Here is a 21,667-nt window from a genome sequence, read left to right on the forward strand (position 1 = left end):
CATGAGCTTGTGTTATGAACCTGACCTGTTCAAATATTGTTTCTTGATTGACAAATATCTTACCTTCTTTTTGGTTTCAATAATATCATTCAATGGTTAAAAGAATATAATTATGAAAAAGTCACAGAAAGCGAGGCTCAAATGCCGATGTGGTAATATGAATGACCTTTAGTGGACATGGTTCCAACTTAGACTGTAATTCAAGTTCCCTTAAATAAAATGGACACAAAATAATGGGCATTCCTCTATTCCATTACAACTTTGTGGAAAAAATAACAAAATCAATACATGCTCATGCCGATCCTAGTCAGTTGTCCTCTGGCCTAGCAAACATTGGCCAGTGTCATTTACACAAACTTCCATCTAGAAATATAGTCAGTTTTCCTCTAGCCTAGCAAACATTGGCCAGTGTCATCTATACAAACTTCCACCTGGAAATATAGTCAGTTTTCCTCTGGCCTAGCAAACATTGGCCAGTGTCATCTATACAAACTTCCAGCTGGAAATATAGTCAGTTTTCCTCTGGCCTAGCAAACATTGGCCAGTGTCATCTATACAAACTTCCAGCTGGAAATATAGTCAGTTTTCCTCTGGCCTAGCAAACATTGGCCAGTGTCATCTATACAAACTTCCACCTGGAAATATAGTCAGTTTTCCTCTGGCCTAGCAAACATTGGCCAGTGTCATCTATACAAACTTCCACCTGGAAATATAGTCAGTTTTCCTCTAGCCTAGCAAACATTGGCCAGTGTCATCTATACAAACTTCCAGCTGGAAATATAGTCAGTTTTCCTCTGGCCTAGCAAACATTGACCAGTGTCATCTATACAAACTTCCATCTAGAAATATAGTCAGTTTTCCTCTAGCCTAGCAAACATTGGCCAGTGCCATCTACACAAACTTCCACCTGGAAATATAGTCAGTTTTCCTCTAGCCTAGCAAACATTGGCCAGTGTCATCTATACAAACTTCCAGCTGGAAATATAGTCAGTTTTCCTCTGGCCTAGCAAACATTGGCCAGTGTCATCTATACAAACTTCCAGCTGGAAATATAGTCAGTTTTCCTCTAGCCTAGCAAACATTGGCCAGTATCATCTATACAAACTTCCACCTGGAAATATAGTCAGTTTTCCTCTGGCCTAGCAAACATTGGCCAGTGTCATCTACACAAACTTCCACCTGGAAATATAGTCAGTTTTCCTCAAGCCTAGCAAACATTGGCCAGTGTCATCTATACAAACTTCCACCTGGAAATATAGTCAGTTTTCCTCTAGCCTAGCAAACATTGGCCAGTGTCATCTACACAAACTTCCACCTGGAAATATAGTCAGTATTCATCTAGCCTAGCAAACATTGGCCAGTGTCATCTACACAAACTTCCATCTAGAAATATAGTCAGTTTTCCTCTGGCCTAGCAAACATTGGCCAGTGTCATCTATACAAACTTCCACCTGGAAATATAGTCAGTTTTCCTCTAGCCTAGCAAACATTGGCCAGTGTCATCTATACAAACTTCCATCCAGAAATATAGTCAGTTTTCCTCTGGCCTAGCAAACATTGGCCAGTGTCATCTATTCAAACTCCCACCTGGAAATATAGTCAGTTTGACCATTGACCAGCTTCATGTTACAAATTCCTATCTGATTATACTAGGTGTTTAAAAAGTTTGCGGAACCTACTAGTTGACCTTAACCTGTGCAATGCGAGCACAAACCATGTATGAAACACCTTTTCATTATGCTCAACTTTTCTGTGAAGGTTGATTCCAATTAATAATATCATTAGTAATGGCAGAGAAGTTTGTTAACAGACAGATGGGACTGACAGTGCAATCTCTATAAGTATCTTCCATGGCGGAGAGTGTAAGATAAGTTCATCCCAACCCGAGCGTAGGGCAAAACACACTGCATAAGGGTTAGGATGAACCTATCTTACACGATCAGCTATGGTAAATGCTTTTTCTCCCACCTCAGTTAAACAAAATTAAGTAAATATGTATTTTTTGCTGGAACTCTTGTGCATAATGAAAATGCGTATGGATAAGTGATAATTTGTGGTTGTCATGGATATGCGCGCAGTGATTAAGGTTATGTTAATAGTCAAATCAGTCTTTAAATAGTTCTGAAAAGAGTGAAGCATTATTTCTTGAAAGGTGGGTGAAGACCATTTTCTGGTGACATTTTGAAGCGAGAAATAATTAATTAGCATTCTATATATTGCCACAAGACAAGGTTTCTATGATGCTACAGACAGCAGTCTTCAACAAGGGAGGTAATTACTTTGTGATGACCATTAAAAAAAAGTTCCATACGGGTGCTTCTTTTATCTTTGCCCGTGGGCAAGATTAGAATTTCTAGCATGATTAAATTTTTGGATCTAGTTATCTGAGGTGGGAGAATATAGCCTCTTCCGGGTGCAATAACATGACAAACATTTTAAGAAAATTCTTTATTGAAGAATTGTTCAGAGTCATGGTAATAATACAAATAGAAATAACAAATATAAAATATTCTATTTATATACAATTTTGTCTAGAACAAATAATCATAAGAAATAAACCACTTCATACAAAATCATAGCTTTGGCGAGATAAATAATTCATTCACATAAATTAACATCTTAATGTGGTTCCTTTTAAACTGACATTTTGTATTTCAAATACCGGTAACAGTGATACAGGTAAACACCAATATAGTTATACTCTATCAATAAATATACAAAATGGCCATGCACATCTACATTATTATGGAACTATTGTTGGTAACAATAAATACGATCAAAACACATGCATACACATACATTACTAACGTTTTTAATGTGAGATCAGAAGAGGGTACTCTTGATGAAACCTGAAACGTTTCAAACAAGCGGACACCTTTTCCCTCTAAACAAAGTTTTGTTTGTATGAACATTGAAAATGTTTTTATAATGGCTTTGATATTGCATAAAAGACAATCATATTGTAGGGCAAGACTTAAAACTTATTCACAGTCGTTCTACACATTAATTGAACAAGACATCGCTACATTAATATGACCTAGTTAAGGGGGTACTTCTGGTAAGCCCATCAGGTGACTTCAAGCATACTGTTAATAAAGATGGCCCTGGCTATACAATTTCTGTAAAATTTATTAACCAAACTATGGTCAACAATAAAATAATTACACAATTATACATAATACATAGAGGAAGTCCGATTGTTTTGACTCGTTATCAGTTGTAATCAGGATTAGGTATTAGGTGCACACATAGCTCTGGATAACGAGTGTATTGTGCGTACATATACATTCAAACTGCCCACTTTCATATTAAATTTATTTAATGAACATACTATTTTCATAAATTGTTGATACACCTTTATCAAAAAAGGTCTTTGTTTCCATTTTCCTATGAATAATACAATGTCGCTTAGAATCAATTATTTTACTCATTTGCCCAAATTATAGAAAAATAATTTCTGTAGATTTCATTATTTTTCTTCACAACACAATAATCTAATCAAGATAGCAACCATTCTTCAAAATGGTGATTAAGGGTCGTTGCTCTTGCACAGTTGTTGGTAATATTTCCTCCAAACACTCTTGAAATTGCGGGCTAAGCGCGAGACAGTTTTAACTTAAAATAGAAATAGCAGATGTTACAAAAGTCTTGCACAAAACTCCTGAAATGTACTAATTTTGATGAAACTGCACTACATGTACATCTTCTGTGATCATCTACATCTCTGTCATACAGTCCAGTCTATTGAATAGATTTAATGGTGAATCAGTCATGTTTGGAAATAATAGCAGTATAGGTGCTAAGGCCGCCTAAGGACTTGCCATATATGACACATGTTCACTGTATAGCCCACAAACATCCCATAAACTGCTCGGATGCACCAAAGGCAATTCCAGATGTCCAGACCTACAAACAGATTCTGAAGAACCTGTACATCCATGTGACTGGCTCAGGCATCTGAACAAGCAAGCTTGAAGACATGAAGAAGGTGATGGAAGAGCCTAAACTCAAACTCAGAATCTGATCAACATCAGATATTGCCAATGGACTAGAGGTGCTACATAACAAATTTCCTGTATTTAAGGCATTCTAACGAAACCTTGAGTGATGAGAACACAGGCAAACTGTTCAGCATTCTGACAGAAAAGTTGCATATCTCATTGTGCATTCCTGTCAGTAGCATAGCATGTGAGCAAGGGTTGAGCCTCCAGAACAATATTAAAGTTATAAGCCAAAAGTTTCTCTCATGCAGACTCCTTACAGATCCTTATACAACTCACCAAGGTACCCAGTGTTGAGGAATTTCCATAAAACAAAGCTGTGCAACATTGGAAGGCTGTGAAGAAACGTAGGCTCGGCAGCCTGTATGCTGCTGCGAAGGCAAACAGGGTTTAAGACATTTCAATAAAGGTGTAAATATTATGTGTTCATTATTATTTTGAAACTTATCTTGTGTAATACTAAGTATTAGGAAATGTATAAGATACCATAAGTATAAGTATTGTGTTATAGTGACAAGTGTGAAAACAGTGTTTCAGAAACATGTATTTAGATATTCTTAGACATAGATTCATAGTCATATGCTAAAAATATTTCAATTTTATTTTGAATCAGCATTTAACCCTGGCAGCATAATTTGGCAGGTTGTTTTGGCTTTAAAAGATGTGACATACGCGTCATGTATTCACATTATTTTCAATAAATGTAACCCCTTTTTTCAAGCCACATGAAAAGAAAGATATCAGATTCTAAGAGATGAAATGAAGACAGTAATAGTGGACGTGCAGATTGAGATCTACAAGAATGTCTTAATTATTTTAACTTTGGGATAATATAATGAAATCAAGATTTGTTTTAGAAAAAACAGTTCATTACTGTTTGTGGAGCAAATACGGATAGTCCCAAATATGGATAGTCCCAAATACGGATAGTCCCAAATAAGATTTTTCAAATTTGTATAAAAAATTTAACAGGGACCTCTTCTATGGAATTTCTTATCATTTTGTCTTTCTGGGCTGGGTGTGTTGTGTGTTTAAATAAAATAGACCATATAATATTTTCTTAGATTATAACTGAAAACAAGCCAAAACAACAATACGACAGTCTCTAATTACATATATGACTAGAATCCAGTTATATAGGAATACAATGTACAATGGAATATATTTATAAATATCACAATTTTTTTTTTTTATAAAAACTTTAAATACAATGCATCTTTGGATACTACCAATACACATCTGTACTATGCTTCGTGGTGTAATGTTGGCAAGTTGGCTAATAAAACCTCATAATTATGAATAATTAAAGAGGCAGTTTCATTTGTTCCACAATGAACCAACGCAGATATATGCACAGACACTGAAAACATTGTCTCGTGAGCTGGAATTGAACTTTGTTTGCCAGGTCACTACAAATTTTAAAACAGCTTCGTTGCCCACTCGATTATGGAGACAACTGACAATGCGTGATGAATGGAGCGTATTTAATTGTTACATGTAATTTTCTTGAAGTTGTCTCCCCTGCCTCAAGCATACTCATTGAAACAAAATTTTGTCAGTCAATTTTTCCACTGTATTTATCATGGAGTGTGACAGAAGAAAGTACCGTGGTTGCAAAGATGTATACGTTGCAGAGCATTAAAAAAAATGCTACAAATGTAAAGTTGAATTTGTTCATGAACATTAAATAACATGAAGGCATGGAAGCCACAAGTTGAACAATGGAAGTGGAATTCAATCTATTTGTTCCAAATAAATAATGACATACATCTCAACTACCCTTTGTAGAGAAAAGAAAAACTATTACAAGTTAGGGGAAAAACAGAAATCAGAAATTTGCAAGTTAGGATTGTTCAACATAAGAGGTGAACAACAACATATTTTTTTAACAAATTGTACTAACTATTTTGAATGTCTCACTGATAACGAAATATGGTTAACAAATAACTGCCTGAATAGCAACAAGAAACTTGTACAGATACATGTAATTACCCTGCATAGCGAAGCAAGAAAGTCACACAAAAATTCAAGTGTGTGTGTTTTTTGTCCGAAGTGTTGATTGTTTTTTGCTCAAAGCAATATGTGTGTTTTGCCAAGTGTTGGGGTTTTTTTTTGTCCGAAGTTCATTTTGTTCATAGTGCAACTGTGAACGTATATTTCCTCATCCATTAATCCTGCGACAAGAAACTGTTATCAAGACCATGATGGCGCCAATTTCTCGACAACCTTAAGTGAAACAAGCTCAAGTATCTTACTTCATTTAGCCAAATAACATAACTTGATAATACAAAACAAAAAAGTGTATTTGGCTAATATCATCATGATATTTTCCTTTTAAAGACTCCAAACTCTTCAAAGTGAGAATATCATAAAGAATACCAAAAGGAAAAATAGTGTGCTTAGCTCGAGCCTGTTGTAAGGGAATTGAGATTGTTCGAGCAATTCGGGCCGGATATAAATCTTAATTATAAATTCTACTATGATAAATCACATTTGACTGTGAAAAACCCTTCATTTTTTCCGCAGTTGTAAACTCTCGTTTTCTTCAGACAGAGTGAGAATCCTCCTGCTTAGCTGTTCATTGTGCTGTCGGAGGTATCGAATCATGTCCGCTTGCTTCTCTAGAACCTGGTCAAGCAACCCTGCATCTCTAAAAGAATGAATTGAAATTGTAAAATTAAGAATTGCTGGTCCAACATTACCATACCTAAGTAAGTAATGACACACTTAGAATTGTACGAGATTATTAGTTTTAATTTACCTACTGCTTCGACCTCCTTTCTTTAGTAATATCAATTCAGTCGAATATTTTGAACTTTCAGGCCTTATTTTTGAGTAATTTGAGAGCAAGTTCCAGTGCACAGTTTGGCTAAAAATGTAGTGTAGACTATTTTCTAGATGTGGGTGCAAGGTATGCCCCCCCTGGAGTTTTTACTAGCTAGATTGTTGGAGGTGCTTTTGGTGCATATTTCCTAGCAGTGTGTACATTTCCAAGAACACTGATCTCTTAGAGCCTGTAACTTGTATACCTGGAATTTTTCAGTTTTTATATTTTAGAAACAAATCTAGGCCATGGCCTAAAGGAAGCTTTGCCTACGAGATACTTGCACTAAAATCATTCTATTGTGAATAAAAATTCATGGAGTGACATGCTAAGAAAGGGATTTTTGCACGATTTTAAAAGAAATTTGCCATCTGTTGGATGTCAAGGAAATGGCCCGATTTCAAATCATCAAGCAAATTTTGTCTCCTTTTCTTTTGACTAAGATGACCTTGAATAATTTGTCGAACAGGGTTCTGAACCACGTGTCAGATGAGAAGTTTTGTTGGGTAGGAAATAAGATTTTTAGATTAGAAACTGCTTACCTGTATTCATAAGGAATTTCGATCTGAAGTTCATCAATTGTCCAATACAGGCCTTACCTTAAGCTGATATCTGATAACACAGGGCTTACCTGAAGCAAATATATCTGATAACAAAGGGCTTACCTGAAGCCGATATCTGATAACACAGGGCTTACCTGAAGCCTATATCTGATAACACAGGGCTTACCTGAAGCGGATATATCTTATAACAAAGGGCTTACCTGAAGCCGATATCTGATAACAAAGGGCTTACCTGAAGCCTAAATCTGATAACACAGGGCTTACCTGAAGCCGATATCTGATAACACAGGGCTAAACTAGCAAATATCTGATAACACATGGCTTATCTGAGGCCCACATCTGATAACACAGGGCTTACCTAAAGTAGATATCTGATAACACAGAGGTTACCTTAAGCAGATATCTGATAACACAGGCCTCATCTAAAGCTTATATCTGATAACACAGAGCTTACCTGAAGCCGAGTCCTGATAAGACAGGCCTCATCTAAAGCGAATATCTGATAACACAGGGCTTATCTGAAGCCCACATCTGAAAACACAGGCCTCATCTTAAGTTAATATCTGATAACACAGAGCTTATCTAAAGCCAATATTTGATTACACAGGGCTTATCTGAAGCCGATATCTGATTAAACAGGGCTTACCTTAAGCCGATATCTGATAACACAGAGCTTACCTGAAGCCGATATCTGTTAACACAGGCCTCATCTAAAGCCAAAATCTGATAACAGCATGCTTATCTGAAGCCTATTTCTGATAACATAGGGCTTACCTAAAGTCAATATCTGATAACACATAGCTTACCTAAAGCCCATATCTGATAACACAGGCCTCACCTAAAGTTGATATCTGATAATACAGAGCTTACCTGAAGCCAATATCTGATACCACAGGCCTCATCTTAAGCTGATATCTGATAACACAGTCCTCATCTAAAGCCGATATCTGATAACAAAGGGCTTACCTGAAGCCAATATTTGATTACACAGGGCTTATCTGAAGCTGATATCTGATTACACAGGCCTCATCTAAAGTTGATATCTGATAACACAGGCCTCATCTAAAGCCGATATCTGATAATACAGTCCTCATCTAAAGCCGATATCTGATAACACAGGGCTTATCTAAAGCCGATATTTGATTACACAGGGCTTATCTGAAGCCGATAACTGATTAAACAGGGCTTACCTGAAGTAGATATCTGATAACACAGGGCTTACCTGAAGCCGATATCTGATGAAATAGAGTTAGTCTGTAGGAAGCTGGTCATCAATTCCTCCTGGTTAACATCGGGGGAGGCTCCACTTCTGTTGAACTGGATTGTGCGGACTGGAAAAAAAAACATTTATACAAGTTGTTTGCTTTTGATTTTATTTTCTTCCAAATAGTTTTATCTATGAAGATAAAACTTGACAGTGGAAAAACTGATTAATCTTATTCAATATGTCTTCCTTTTTTTCTATACTGTCCCATGAGAAAGAAATAAAAATTAAATCTTATTAAATTAATAGAAGCAATATCGACAAAAGCAACTCTTTTCTTTATAACACTATTTTACTTTGAAACATGACTCGCTAAAAATAATCAAATTTGGAACAAGCCCTTCTACTAACCAAGCATGCCGACTTGTGCTTTATAGACCATTGGTAAGCTCACTGGTTCATGATATAAAATTATGATTAAGTGCATCTATCAAAGCATATGAAATATTCATGCCCACTTACTGCTATAAATGACCAACAGACCAATCTGCAGCGCACAGGACACAGACACTACGATCTGTATGTAGCCCTCCCGTGACAGGGGACCACACTTCACTTGGTGAACACACTTTTCCATGATTATCTGGGTCGTTATCAGGAGAATGGACAGGGCTGAAAGTGATTTTTGCATTAAATATAAAACCATGAACAATATTTCACATACACACCTGTACGTACCTTTTTAAATATCTAACGTATCAGAATTACAAAGTAAAATGCAATACAGATTTAAAAAATTTAAGAAGATTTTAATTAAAACAAGGCTATCAATGAAATCTATATGTTCCCTGAAAGAGCACAATTTGGAAAAAGAAAGCAGCTGCTCAAATATTTGAAGCATGATTAGGAAATCATTCAGATCATTTGAAGAATAAAAGAGCAGACACAAACAATTTGGAAGAGAAGACTCAGTGCAATTTAGACAAGAAGCAGTTACAGACAGTTGGATACAAAAGCGAAGAAAATTAAAAGAATATGCTCAAGATAAAAAACAAGTATAAAAATGAACAAAGAACAATCATTGTTAAAATACAGAGGTATGGTTCTTGTGCCCTGAAATCTAGTAAAGATTATCATTGTTTTTCAAAATCAAAATGCAAACTGTATGGATTACGTAACTTAATACCATAAAGGATTGGCTTTTTTAGAATGGCGCATTTGGATCTTTTCAAATTTCTGCTTTGTACTTTCCATGGATGCATGTCAAAACAACAACGTCCCAGAGATAAACAGAATCCAAGAATATAGAAGGGGAAAAAGCTTCAATAACAGGCAGAGAAAGTAAGATAGATATTAATTATCAATTGGATAGTGGTCTGTAAATAAAGGCAGGCTATCTGTCCCCTACGAACCTGCTGAAGCAACAACGAGGGGAAGACGTCGGATGTTTCGTGTCTGGCGGTAGAAGTTCAAGTACCCAAACAGTCGGCTCCGATAGTGTTGATTTCTGTACAGATATGTACAGAAAAATTACAACAAAACAAGATAACAAAGAATTGAATGGATTTGTTCAATTATTTGGTGTAAGTAGTACATATTTCTGTTAAGCATACTATGACAAAATACACATAACTTAACATGATCCATGGAACATCAATTTTAAGTACAAAAGAAACAGTGAATCTGGACTGACCATCATAATTCAATATAACAGGGCTACAGAGATAGGTGGGCATTGGCGGAAATATACTTTGATATGCGCCAATAAGGATATTATATCAAACATCTGTTCATATCTGTACGAATACAATTGTAAGGGTGTACCCCAATAAGTTCAACTTATTGAAGATAGCCACCGTAGAATAAAACCACTTTCTCTGCAGTGATCTCCCTTGACAAGCAGTGTTTTATAATGCAAAGGGAAGTAAGCGCTATGTTGTGTTTTTAATCAATTACGTTCCATGTTAAGGATTAAGCCTGTTGCGAATGTAAAATACATGTATGAGCAATTCAATGTGCCAGTACACCATAACACTTTATCATGTGACAACAGGTGCACAATACACTTACAAAATACAGATACACAACACTATGAATAATGTTATCTCGAGCTTGATATAACAAGACACACTTCTTATTCATTTTACAGGCAATTAAAACCTGTCAGCTGAGAAAAAGATATATAATATGAAAATCTTTCATAAATAGCCCTCCCTATAATATTGTAGCCTTACTCCAGTCATAGAAATGTTTTCCTTCAACGTTCCTAAAAACTTTAATATCATATTATTCTACAACAATAGCCCATAAACCTGAATACTGTATGGCACTCATAATTAGCTGGGTGCTTATTTTCGACATATTCATATTTTTTATAATGCCTGAATTCATCCAATAGCAAACAGGATTTTCTTCTCCAGAAAATAAAATGTCATTCTTGATTTTGACACCTCCAATCAAGTAGACTCTAGCTGTATCACATTTAATCCATTTATAAATGGTAAATAGTAGTCTAGTAGAGTTTAACCTGTAATATCTATCAATGGCAAGCTGAATGAACCAGACTCCAGCCACTAAGAACAGCTCCAGCGCATAGGCAGAGACTCCACACTTCTCATCTGTACACAGCTTTGGTAGGATAAAGACACATACCCATACTCCAATCTGAGAGAAAAAGAAACTTATGTTATCTATAATTCATGCAGAATGTATTGTTTATTTTCCCCAAAACAACAAAAACTTGGTCAACACGGTTACCAAGAATGAAAAAAAAGCTATGAATTTCTGAAAACAAAACAGCAAGTTCTTTACAAGAAACGCTCTAAATCAATACAGTGTTTACTATGGTCAGATCATGTCCAAGAAATTTAATTCAATCAAGCAGAGCGAAAAAGATTAAGATTATTAAACATAACTAGATTAAGATTATTAAACATAACTAATTCCTCAACATTAATCCTTTGTTAAAGGGTTTAGTAGGCATACCAGAAGGGAAATTTCCAGCAGTATGGACCATGTTGTGTTGATGGTGCGGCCACTCTGTTCTGTGCTCATCACTAACGACAGGTTGGCCGAGTCCGTTAAGTCATCATCCTCCTGGTGTTCCTCAAAGAAAAGTCCCTGTAACATTTTCTTGGTATTAAAGGCGCACAATATAGGTTGATGTTAAAAACTTTTATGTTTACCTTATTTTGACTAAATGATCAAAACAAAAACAAAAAGCATGCGATATGTGTACAAATAAAAAATATTAGCAATATTTTGGCGCATTTTAAACTGCATGTCACTCCCCATGCATTCAATATTTTATTCAGCCAGGTATCAGCATGAATAATTATTATTTTGTGGGTGGAATGATGATCAATTGACTTTGAGCATGGTCACTACACATCTATTGTCAATAATAAGATTACTGCACAAAATTCACGTCACTATCAAAATGATAAAAAATAGACTCATACAACTTTCAAAATTAAGTGGTGTTAACAAAAGTTAATAAGTAGCAAGAGTTAAAGTACAAAGTGAAGTAGTACTATGTGATGATAATGGGTCAATTCGTCAAAGTACAACGAGAACATCGGTGACAATAAGTCAACAATTTCGATAAAACCACAACAATATTTGTAATATTTTGGATTGAACAACAAACAAACTCAAGTGTGGATGTAATGTATGCATCTCTAGTAGAGACTCTTCTCAGCAGTAAAGAAAATGTGATACCTAAGAAGAAGATTTGTCCACATGGCAAAGGTTATTGGTCACCTGAATTAAATGAGCTCAACAAAAAGTTCCAACAGGCAAAAAGAAAATTCCAGGTAAGGTCAGATCCGCCTTATAACGTGCAGTTAGTATTTCAAGACAGGCATTCCAGGAAGCTATAGAAAAGGCAAAAACTGCATACCTTGACCTATTGACACATGAGCTGGATCCTAGGAAACCAGCGAAGTTTTGGAAAATAATAAACAAACATAGAAGTGATGAATCCAAGTGTGCAGTCCAGCCTATTGTTAAAGAAGACTTATCCCTAGCAGTATCTGATGTGGAGATTTTTCAGGAAATGAAACAAAAATATGGTAAAGAAACACTCGAAGCGAAAGAAAAGTGCCATACACATTACTACCAAATTGAAAATCAAGTTGAAACCATTGAAAATGATGAAAGAATGTCTCTGGTGAGAGATCCACACACAATGGAAAATTCAGACATAACACTTGATGAAGTAGAATCGGTATTAAAAGAATTTGACAAGAACAGTGCACCATGTCCAGAAGAGAGAATTTTTGGGGTAATGTTGAAAAATTGTGGCGAAATGCTAAGCAAAAGTCTGCTTTTCTTGTTCCAAAGATGCTGGGAGAGAGGTAAACTGCCAGGCGGTTTTAAAACAGACCCAAAAATTATGCTACCAAAGTCTGGAAAAGAAAACTACAATACAGTTAAATCATACAGACCTATAACATTAGAAAGCATCATTGGAAAATTACTTGAAAAATTATAAAAAAAGAGACTCACATGGAAACTTGAAACAGAACATGCAGTGTCAAAATATCAGTATGCATATAGGAAAAATAAGTCTTGTACGCAATCCCTACTACGTATTGTACAAAGCATACAGGAAAACAACAATAGGGGTGAAAAATCAGCATTGGTCATCATGGACTATGAATCATGCTTTGAAAGAGTTTGGAGGGCTGGTCTACTCCAAAAGGCATTCAACAGCAACATTCGTGGAAGACTTTGGATATACTTGAAGGAGTTCATAACCGACAGAAAATACTACCTAAAGGTAAATGACCACAAGTCTCCGTTAATCATTTCTAAAGTAGGCATTCCACAGGGGTCTGTTCTGAGCCCAACACTCTGCAACCTCTACACAAGGGACAGCATGGACGGAGTGACCGGACATCATACAGAATTTGCAGATGATGCCAGCAAATGGAACAGTGACAAGTCAATTGAAAACGCCATTGAAAAAACAAATAAGATCTTCATAAGATTAATATATGGAACATGAGCATAGCCTCTGAAAAAACTAAGGCAATCCTATTCAAAACTGACATTGAACCCTTTAAGAAGTTGGTTTACAATAATATTCCCATTGAGCTGGTTCAAAACAAAAAATTGCTAGGGGTAACCATAGACAACAACTTGTCATTCAACACCCACATTCATGAGAAGTCAATGAATGGCTACAGGGCACTAAAAGGACTTGATTGTTTCACAAGTAAATACAGAGGTTGCACACAGACTACATATATGAAACTCTACAAAGCCTTGGTCTTGCCAATTTTGGACTTTGGCTTACCTGTACTGGTCACTTAAACTGACCAATGCATACGCGCATTTGAACCGGTCCAACGCAGCGCCATGTTAAAAGCTAGTGGATGTTTACCAAGTACAAGCACAGAATCATTGGAACTATTAACAAATACCCAACCAATGAACATTCACATTAAGTTGAGACAAGCAGAGGAACTGGTCAGAACTGTAGCCAAAAGAGATGAAGACCCACTGAAAGAAGACTTTAACAAGTGGATGTCAAATAGGTCAAGTTTTAGAGGGAAACCTACAACATTTGCGCTTCTAATGTGCCGCTTCACAGAACTCAAAGACAAAATCAATCTAGAAAATATAGAGAAGGAATTTGAGTACAATGTGAAGTACATTGGTCTTTCTAGGACACGCGAAAAGGTTAACTTCGAACAATTCACTGTGGATAAGGAAACCCAGACAGCAAATATAGCACACATACTAGATGCTACATCTGGAGGAGACATCCTAGTGTTTACAGACGGCTCTTCACTGGGTAACCCAGGCCCTACCGGTGCGGGTGCTGCCATCTATCTTGAAGGATACAAGAAATCCAGTTTTGTTAAATAAGGGCGTGTCAAAACTTGGCAATAACTTTTCTGGCGAAATGGCGGGTATTGAACTTTCACTGGTCTTCCTAACAGCTACAACACCACAAGGAAAAAACATTCACATATTCACAGACTGCCAGGGAGCAATATCAACAGCATTTTCAGAGAGATTCCCAAGAACAAAATTGAAACCGTTTTTAACATTAAAACATCTGTATCAAGTTTAGAGGACAATGGTAATACACTCCATGTGCACTGGATACCTGGCCATAAAAACATAGAGGGAAATGAGCTGGCTGAAGAGCAGGCAAAAAAAGGGGCTAAGAAGGCAGCAGAATTTGATGAAGCAGAATTCGATGATGAAAAGAAAGATGCAGGTGAAGTCATGCAAATGATGAAAAGAAAAGCAATTAATGAAAAATGGTCAGCACAATACCGTAACTCTGAGAGGTCTTCCGCCATACATGACATCTTTGTCTCACCCGGGGTAAGAAACTGCGTTGGTGAAAAGAAAAGAAAAAGTTTCACCCTAATCAAACAACTCCTAAGTGGTCACACCCGGCTAAAAGATCACTGGGCAAAACAGACACCAGACCAAACAGACAACTGTTGCAGTGTCTGCCAAGTTCCTGAAATCGTAGACCACTTCTTACTCTACTGTAAAAAGTATGATGAAGCTAGAAGAGGACTGAAAGAAAGAACTTTGCAAATACTATACAGATATGGCATACCCAATGCAGCAATTACGTTGGGGTTATTAGCGGGTGAAATAGAAGAAATAACGAATTGTGCGAAAGAAGAACTGATGGATTCATTAAGCTTATATCTGTCAGAAACAAACAGGCAATAAATATTTAATTTTATAAAAAATAATAAAAAATAATTCCTTTTTAAAAAACACACAACTTTCAAAAATTCAAGGAGTCCCAAAAAAATAAAACAAAGTAACAAGAGTACAAGTACATAGAATAAAGCACAAAGATGATATCGGCAAAAATATTCGATAAAGTACATAGAGACCATAGGCGACGACGACGCCATAATTCGACAAACAACAACAACAACAATAGTTGTCAGCTTCGACATATATTACAAGAATTTGCTACATAACCTAATCTTTCATAAGCTGTCACAGAATTAGCCGATATACATGTAAGGTATCATACCTGTGAATATTAATCATAGGGTACATTGCACATCCGACAATAAAGTTATGATTCACGCATTTTTGGACACCACTATTCGGACAAGACACAAATGTACATCTCACTTCTGTTCGAAAAGCTGATAGCATGTTTGTAACTGGTAAGAAGTCAATACCATACCCTACTTGCATCCTGAGACAAGCTGACCATTTTCTTGCAACAATTTAAATCTCGAAACAATTAAATCAGATAATATATTAGTTCCTGATTTTCGCGGAAGTTTTGTTATTAACCCCAAGAAAAATAGAATGAACCGGTGTCATCATTCGGAGCTCCTCGGCCATTTTTTCAAAAACAACCTCGGATGTATATGGACGGTTTACATACTTAAAAAGTGGTACGTTTAAGTCCGCAAATAGATCGCGTAGTAATCTTATTTAGTAGTTAAAATTTATGACTTAACTCTTGGGAATCGTAATTATGTTTGCAATAATACACTTCGCTGGCAATCAATTTAAACTGAGAGCAATGAATACAACTCTTAAACACAACATTTAATTAATGCTTTTATTCAAAAAAAATCGGACTACTTCAACAGATGTACCGGCATACATCCGAGGTTGTTTTTGAAAAAATGGCCGAGGAGTTCCGAATGCCGGTGTCATTTGCCACTAAGAAAATGAAGTCATTTATCCCACATTATCGTTAAATAACGAACGCAACAGCTATCATTAAATCATACCATATATTTGATTTTGTATAATTCTGGCATTATTGTATCAATAATGAGCATTAAATTTTACATATTACAGTTACATATCTGTAATGTGTATGGGTAAGAAACGGCCGCCCGGCCCTTGCCTCAGTTGCCGTTATCCAGAGCGCCGTGCTAGTGTTGCGGCGGACGTGGTTTCGAGCCCACTTTTCCTCCCAGGTTTCGTTCATATCGCTGGCTTCTGAATGGGTCAGACGTTGCCGTTTACGTTGTCGCCGTCTGTGGACACGGTCGTTGCTGCCGAACCCTCTCGTTGTTCAAATCGCTATCTATCAGAACCCAACCGTTGCTAATTTCGTCATCGCTGTTTATGGCCAGGCCGTTTGCCGCTCTCGTCAGCGCTGTCTATATTTCCCGACCGTTACCGTTCTCGTCGCCGCTATTCATGGCCATAAAGGTCGTTGCCATATCCGTCATTGTTGCATATATCCCCTTACTATACTTCCGTACGCGTATGATCAGGCTGCTACCGCCCCGTCATCGCTGTCGAATACGGCTTGTTCGATGACGATTTCGTCACCGTTGTATATGGCCAGGTCATTTTTATTCCCGACACCACTGTCTCTATGGCCCGATCGTTGCGTCCCCCGGAATCGCCGGTCTTTGGACCAGTCGATCATTGCAGCTCCAGGCATCGCTATGGCTCAGTCCTTGTCGTTCCCATCTTTGCTGTCTATGATCCGGTTGTTGCCACGTCATCGCTCTCCATGGGCCACAGATGGTCACTCTCTTAGTCTTTGCCGCTCCCGTCATCGCTGTCTATGGCTCAATCCATTTCGTTCCCATCATTGCTGTCTATAATCCGGTCGTTGCCACTCACGTCATCGTACTTTATGGACCACTCTCTCAGTCTATACCTCTCCCGTCATCGCTATCTATGACCCGATCGCTGCCGCTCACGTTAACGCTTTCCTTAGACAAAACGCGACCACTGTTGTTATCGCTGTCTATGACCAGGCCGTTGCCCCTGTATGCCATTGCTGTCCATGGCCCGGTCGTTACCGTTCCCGTCATCGCTGTCCATGGCCCGGTCGTTACCGTTCCCGTCATCGCTGTCCATGGCCAGGTCGTTACCGCTCCCGCCATCGCTGTCAATGGTCTGGTCTTACCGCTCGTGTCATAGTTGCCCATGGCCCGACCGATATTGCTCCCATCATCGCTGTCTATTGCCCGGTCGTTACCGCTCCCTTTATCGTTGTCTATCTACCGATCGGTACGGCTCCCTTCATCGCTGTCCATGGCCCGGTCGTTGCCGCTATGCCATCGCTGTTCATGGCCTGGTCGTAACCGTTCCCGTGATGTCCGTAGGAACCCGTAGTATCTGCGCTCCCGTTGTCGCCACCAATGAACATGATGTTTTCACTCCCGGCATTTCTGTGCATATGGACCAGTCTTCCGGCCAGTCCCGTCATCGCAGTCTTTTTGGATCCTTCCTTGTCTCTCCCGTCAGCGCTGTCTAATTATATGGATCCGTTATGGCTGCTCCGTCATCGCTGTCTATATATATGTGGACCCTTATATATATGCCTATATATTGCCGCTCCTGTTACCGCTATCGTTCTATCTATATATATGGACTCGTAGTTGCCGCTCCATTTATCTATGTATATATATGTGGACCCCTAGTTACCGCTCCTGTCATCGTTGTCAATTTATGTTTACCCATAGTTGCCACTCCCGTCATCGTTGTCTATAAATGTGGACCCGTAGTTACCGTTACTGTCATCGCTGTCTATATATGCATGTTGACCCGTAGATGCCACTCCTTTCACGGTGTCCATCTATGTGGACCCGTAGTTGCCGTTCCTGTCATCCCTGTTTATATATGTGGACCCGTAGTCGCCGTTCCTGCAATCGCTGTTAATATATGTGGACCCGTAGTTGCTCCTTTCATTGTTGTCTCTCTATGTGGACCCGTAGTTGCCACCCCTGTCATGGCTGTCTATATATGTGGACCCGTAGTTGCCACTCCTTTCATCGCTGTCTATACATGTGGACGCTTAGTTGCCTTTCCTGTCATTGCTGGCTATATATATGGACCAGTAGTTGCCACTCCTGTCATGGCTGTCTATATATGTGGACCCGTAGTTGCCACTCCATTTATCGCTGTCTATACATGTGGACGCTTAGTTGCCGTTCCTGTCATTGCTGGCTATATATAAGTGGACCCGTAGTTGCCGTTCCTGTAATCGCTGTTAATATATGTGGACCCGTAGTTGCCACACCTTTCATCACTGTCTATATATGTGGACCCGTAGTTGCCGCTCCTGTCATCGCTAACTATATATGTGGACCCATAGTTGCCACACCTGTCATCGCTGTCTATATAGTATATACGTCGACCCGTAGTTGCCTTTCCCGTCATCGCTGTCTATATATGTGTATCCGTAGTTGCCACTCCCGTCGTCGTTGTCTATATATGTGGACCCGTAGTTGCCGTTCCTGTCATCGCTGTTAATATATGTGAACCCGTAGTTGCTGCTACTGTCATCGTTGTCTATATAAGTGGACCCGTACTTGCCTTTTGAGTCATCGCTGTCTATATATGTGGACCCGTTGTTGCCACACCTGTCATCGCTGTCTATATATATGGACCCGTAGTTGCCATTCCTGTCGTCGCTGTCTATATATGTGTACCCGTACTTGCCGCTCCCGTCGTCGTTGTCTATATATGTGGACCCGTAGTTTCCGTTCCTGTCATCGTTGTCTATATATACGGACTCGTAGTTGCCGCTCCCGTCATCGTTGTCTATATATGTGTACCCGTGGTTGCCGTTACTGTTATCGCTGTCTATATATGTGGACCCATAGTTGCCACACCTGTCATCGTTGTCTATATATGTGTACCCGTGGTTGCCGTTACTGTTATCGCTGTCTATATATGTGGACCCATAGTTGCCACACCTGTCATCGATGTCTATATATGTGGACCCGTAGTTGCCACACCTGTTATCGCTGTCTATATATGTGGACCCGTAGTTGCCACACCTGTCATCGCTGTTAATATATGTGGACCCATAGTTGCCACACCTGTCATCGCTGTCTATATATGTGGACCCGTAGTTGCCTTTCCCGTCATCGCTGTCTATATATGTGGACCCGTAGTTGCCACTCATGTCATTGCTGGCTTTATATGTTGGTCCGTAGTTGCCACTCCTGTAATCGCTGTCTATATATGTGGACCCGTAGTTGCCACTCCTGTCATTGCTGTCTATATATGTGGACCCGTAGTTGCCACTCATGTCATTGCTGGCTTTATATGTTGGTCCGTAGTTGCCACTCCTGTCATCGCTGTCTATATATGTGTATCCGTAGTTGCCACTCCTGTCATTGCTGGCTATATAAGTGGACCCGTAGTTGCCGTTCCTGTCATCGCTGTTAATATATGTGTGCCCGTAGTTGCCTTTCCTGTCATCGCTGTCTATATATGTGGACCCGTAGTTGCCTTTCCGGTCATCCCTGTCTATATATGTGGACCAGTAGTTGCCGCTCCCTTCATCATTGTTTATCTATGTTGACCGGTAGTTGCCTTTCCAGTCATCGTTGTCTATATATGTGGTCCCATAGTTGCCAAACCTGTCATCGCTCGCTATATAAATGGACCCGTGGTTGCCGTTCCTTTCATCGCTGTTAAAAAATGTGGACCCGAAGTCGCCGTTCCTGCAATCGCTGTTAATATATGTGGATCCGTAGTTGCCCCTTTCATTGTTGTCTCTCTATGTGGACCCGGAGTTGCCGTTACTGTCATCGCTGTCTATATATGTGGACCCGTAGTTGCCTTTCCTGTCATCGCTGTCTATATATGTGGACCCATAGTTGTCACACCTGTCATCGCTGTCTATATAGCCGTTCCCGTAGTTGCCATTCCTGTCATCGCTGTCTATATATGTGTACCCGTGGTTGCCGCTGCCGTCATCGCTGTCTGTATATGTGGACCCATAGTTGACACTCCTGTCATCACTGTCAATTTATGTGGACCCGTAATAGCCGTTCCCGTAGTTGCCATTCCTGTCATCGCTGTCTATATATGTGTACCCGTGGTTGCCATTCCTGTCATCGCTGTCTATATATGTGTACCCGTAGTTGCCATTCCTGTCATCGCTGTCTATATATGTGTACCCGTAGTTGCCATTCCTGTCATCGCTGTCTATATATGTGTACCCGTACTTGCCGCTCCCGTAATCGTTGTCTATATATGTGGACCCGTAGTTTCCGTTCCTGTCATCGTTGTCTATATATACGGACTCGTAGTTGCCGCTCCCGTCATCGTTGTCTATATATGTGTACCCGTGGTTGCCGTTCCTGTCCTCGCTGTATATATATATATATATATATATATATATATATATATATATATATATATATATATATATACGGACTCGAAGTTGCCGCTACCGTCATCGTTGTCTATATATGTGGACCCGTAGTTGCCACACCTGCCATCACTGTCAATTTATGTGGACCCGTAGTTGCCACACCTGTCATGGCTGTCTATATATGTGGACCCGTAGTTGCCACACCTGTCATCGCTGTCTATGTATGTGGACCCGTAGTTGCCGCTCCTGTCATCGCTGTCTATATATGTGGACCCGTAGTTGCCACTCCTGTCATCGCTGTCTATATATGTGGACCCGTAGTTGCCACACCTGTCATCGCTGTCTATATAAGTGGACCCGTAGTTGCCACACCTGTCATCGCTCTCTATATATGTGGACCCGTAGTTGCCGCTCCTGTCATCGCTGTCTATATATGTGTACCCGTAGTTGCCACTCCTGTCATCGCTCTCTATATATGTGGACCCGTAGTTGCCACTCCTGTCATCGCTGTCTATATATGTGGACCCGTAGTTGCCACACCTGTCATCGCTGTCTATATATGCATGTGGACCCGTAGTTGCCACACCTGTCATCGCTGTCTATGTATGTGGACCCGTAGTTGCCGCTGCCGTCATCGCTGTCTGTATATGTGGACCCATAGTTGACACTCCTGTCATCACTGTCAATTTATGTGGACCCGTAATAGCCGTTCCCGTCATCGATGTCTTTATATGTGGACCCGGAGTTGCCGTTTCTGTTATCGCTGTCTATATATGTGGACCCCAAATTGCCATTTCTGTCATCGCTGTTAATATATGTGGTCCCGTCGTTGCCGTTTCTGACATCGCTGATAATAAATGTGGACCAGTAGTTACCGCTCCTGTCATCACTGTCAATTTATGTGGACCCGTAGTTACCGTTCCTGTTATCGCTGATAATAAATGAGGACCCGTAGTTACCGCTCCTGTCATCACTGTCAAG

At 39.1% G+C, this 21,667-nt stretch overlaps 2 protein-coding genes across 2 annotated transcripts; both read right to left on the reverse strand.

Moving 5' to 3' along the window:
* Nucleotides 1-2,439: 2,439 nt before the first annotated feature.
* Nucleotides 2,440-15,918, reverse strand: LOC128235080 (transmembrane protein 192-like). The gene is made up of 7 exons (XM_052949795.1): nucleotides 15,776-15,918; nucleotides 11,578-11,712; nucleotides 11,120-11,256; nucleotides 10,005-10,099; nucleotides 9,115-9,264; nucleotides 8,611-8,719; nucleotides 2,440-6,651 (listed from the first exon to the last, which is right to left on the reverse strand). The coding sequence occupies exons 1-7, from the start codon at nucleotides 15,803-15,805 to the stop codon at nucleotides 6,513-6,515; spliced, it is 795 nt and encodes a 264-aa protein (XP_052805755.1). The 5' UTR covers nucleotides 15,806-15,918; the 3' UTR covers nucleotides 2,440-6,512.
* A 1,651-nt stretch (nucleotides 15,919-17,569) lies between these two features.
* On the reverse strand, nucleotides 17,570-21,279 carry LOC128234368 (uncharacterized). Its single transcript, XM_052948576.1, has 5 exons — nucleotides 20,849-21,279; nucleotides 20,374-20,681; nucleotides 20,113-20,292; nucleotides 18,724-19,863; nucleotides 17,570-17,826 (listed from the first exon to the last, which is right to left on the reverse strand). The coding sequence occupies exons 1-5, from the start codon at nucleotides 21,277-21,279 to the stop codon at nucleotides 17,570-17,572; spliced, it is 2,316 nt and encodes a 771-aa protein (XP_052804536.1).
* Nucleotides 21,280-21,667: the final 388 nt, after the last annotated feature.

Source organism: Mya arenaria, chromosome 5 (genome assembly GCF_026914265.1).
Source record: "Mya arenaria isolate MELC-2E11 chromosome 5, ASM2691426v1".
Lineage (NCBI taxonomy): Eukaryota > Metazoa > Mollusca > Bivalvia > Myida > Myidae > Mya > Mya arenaria.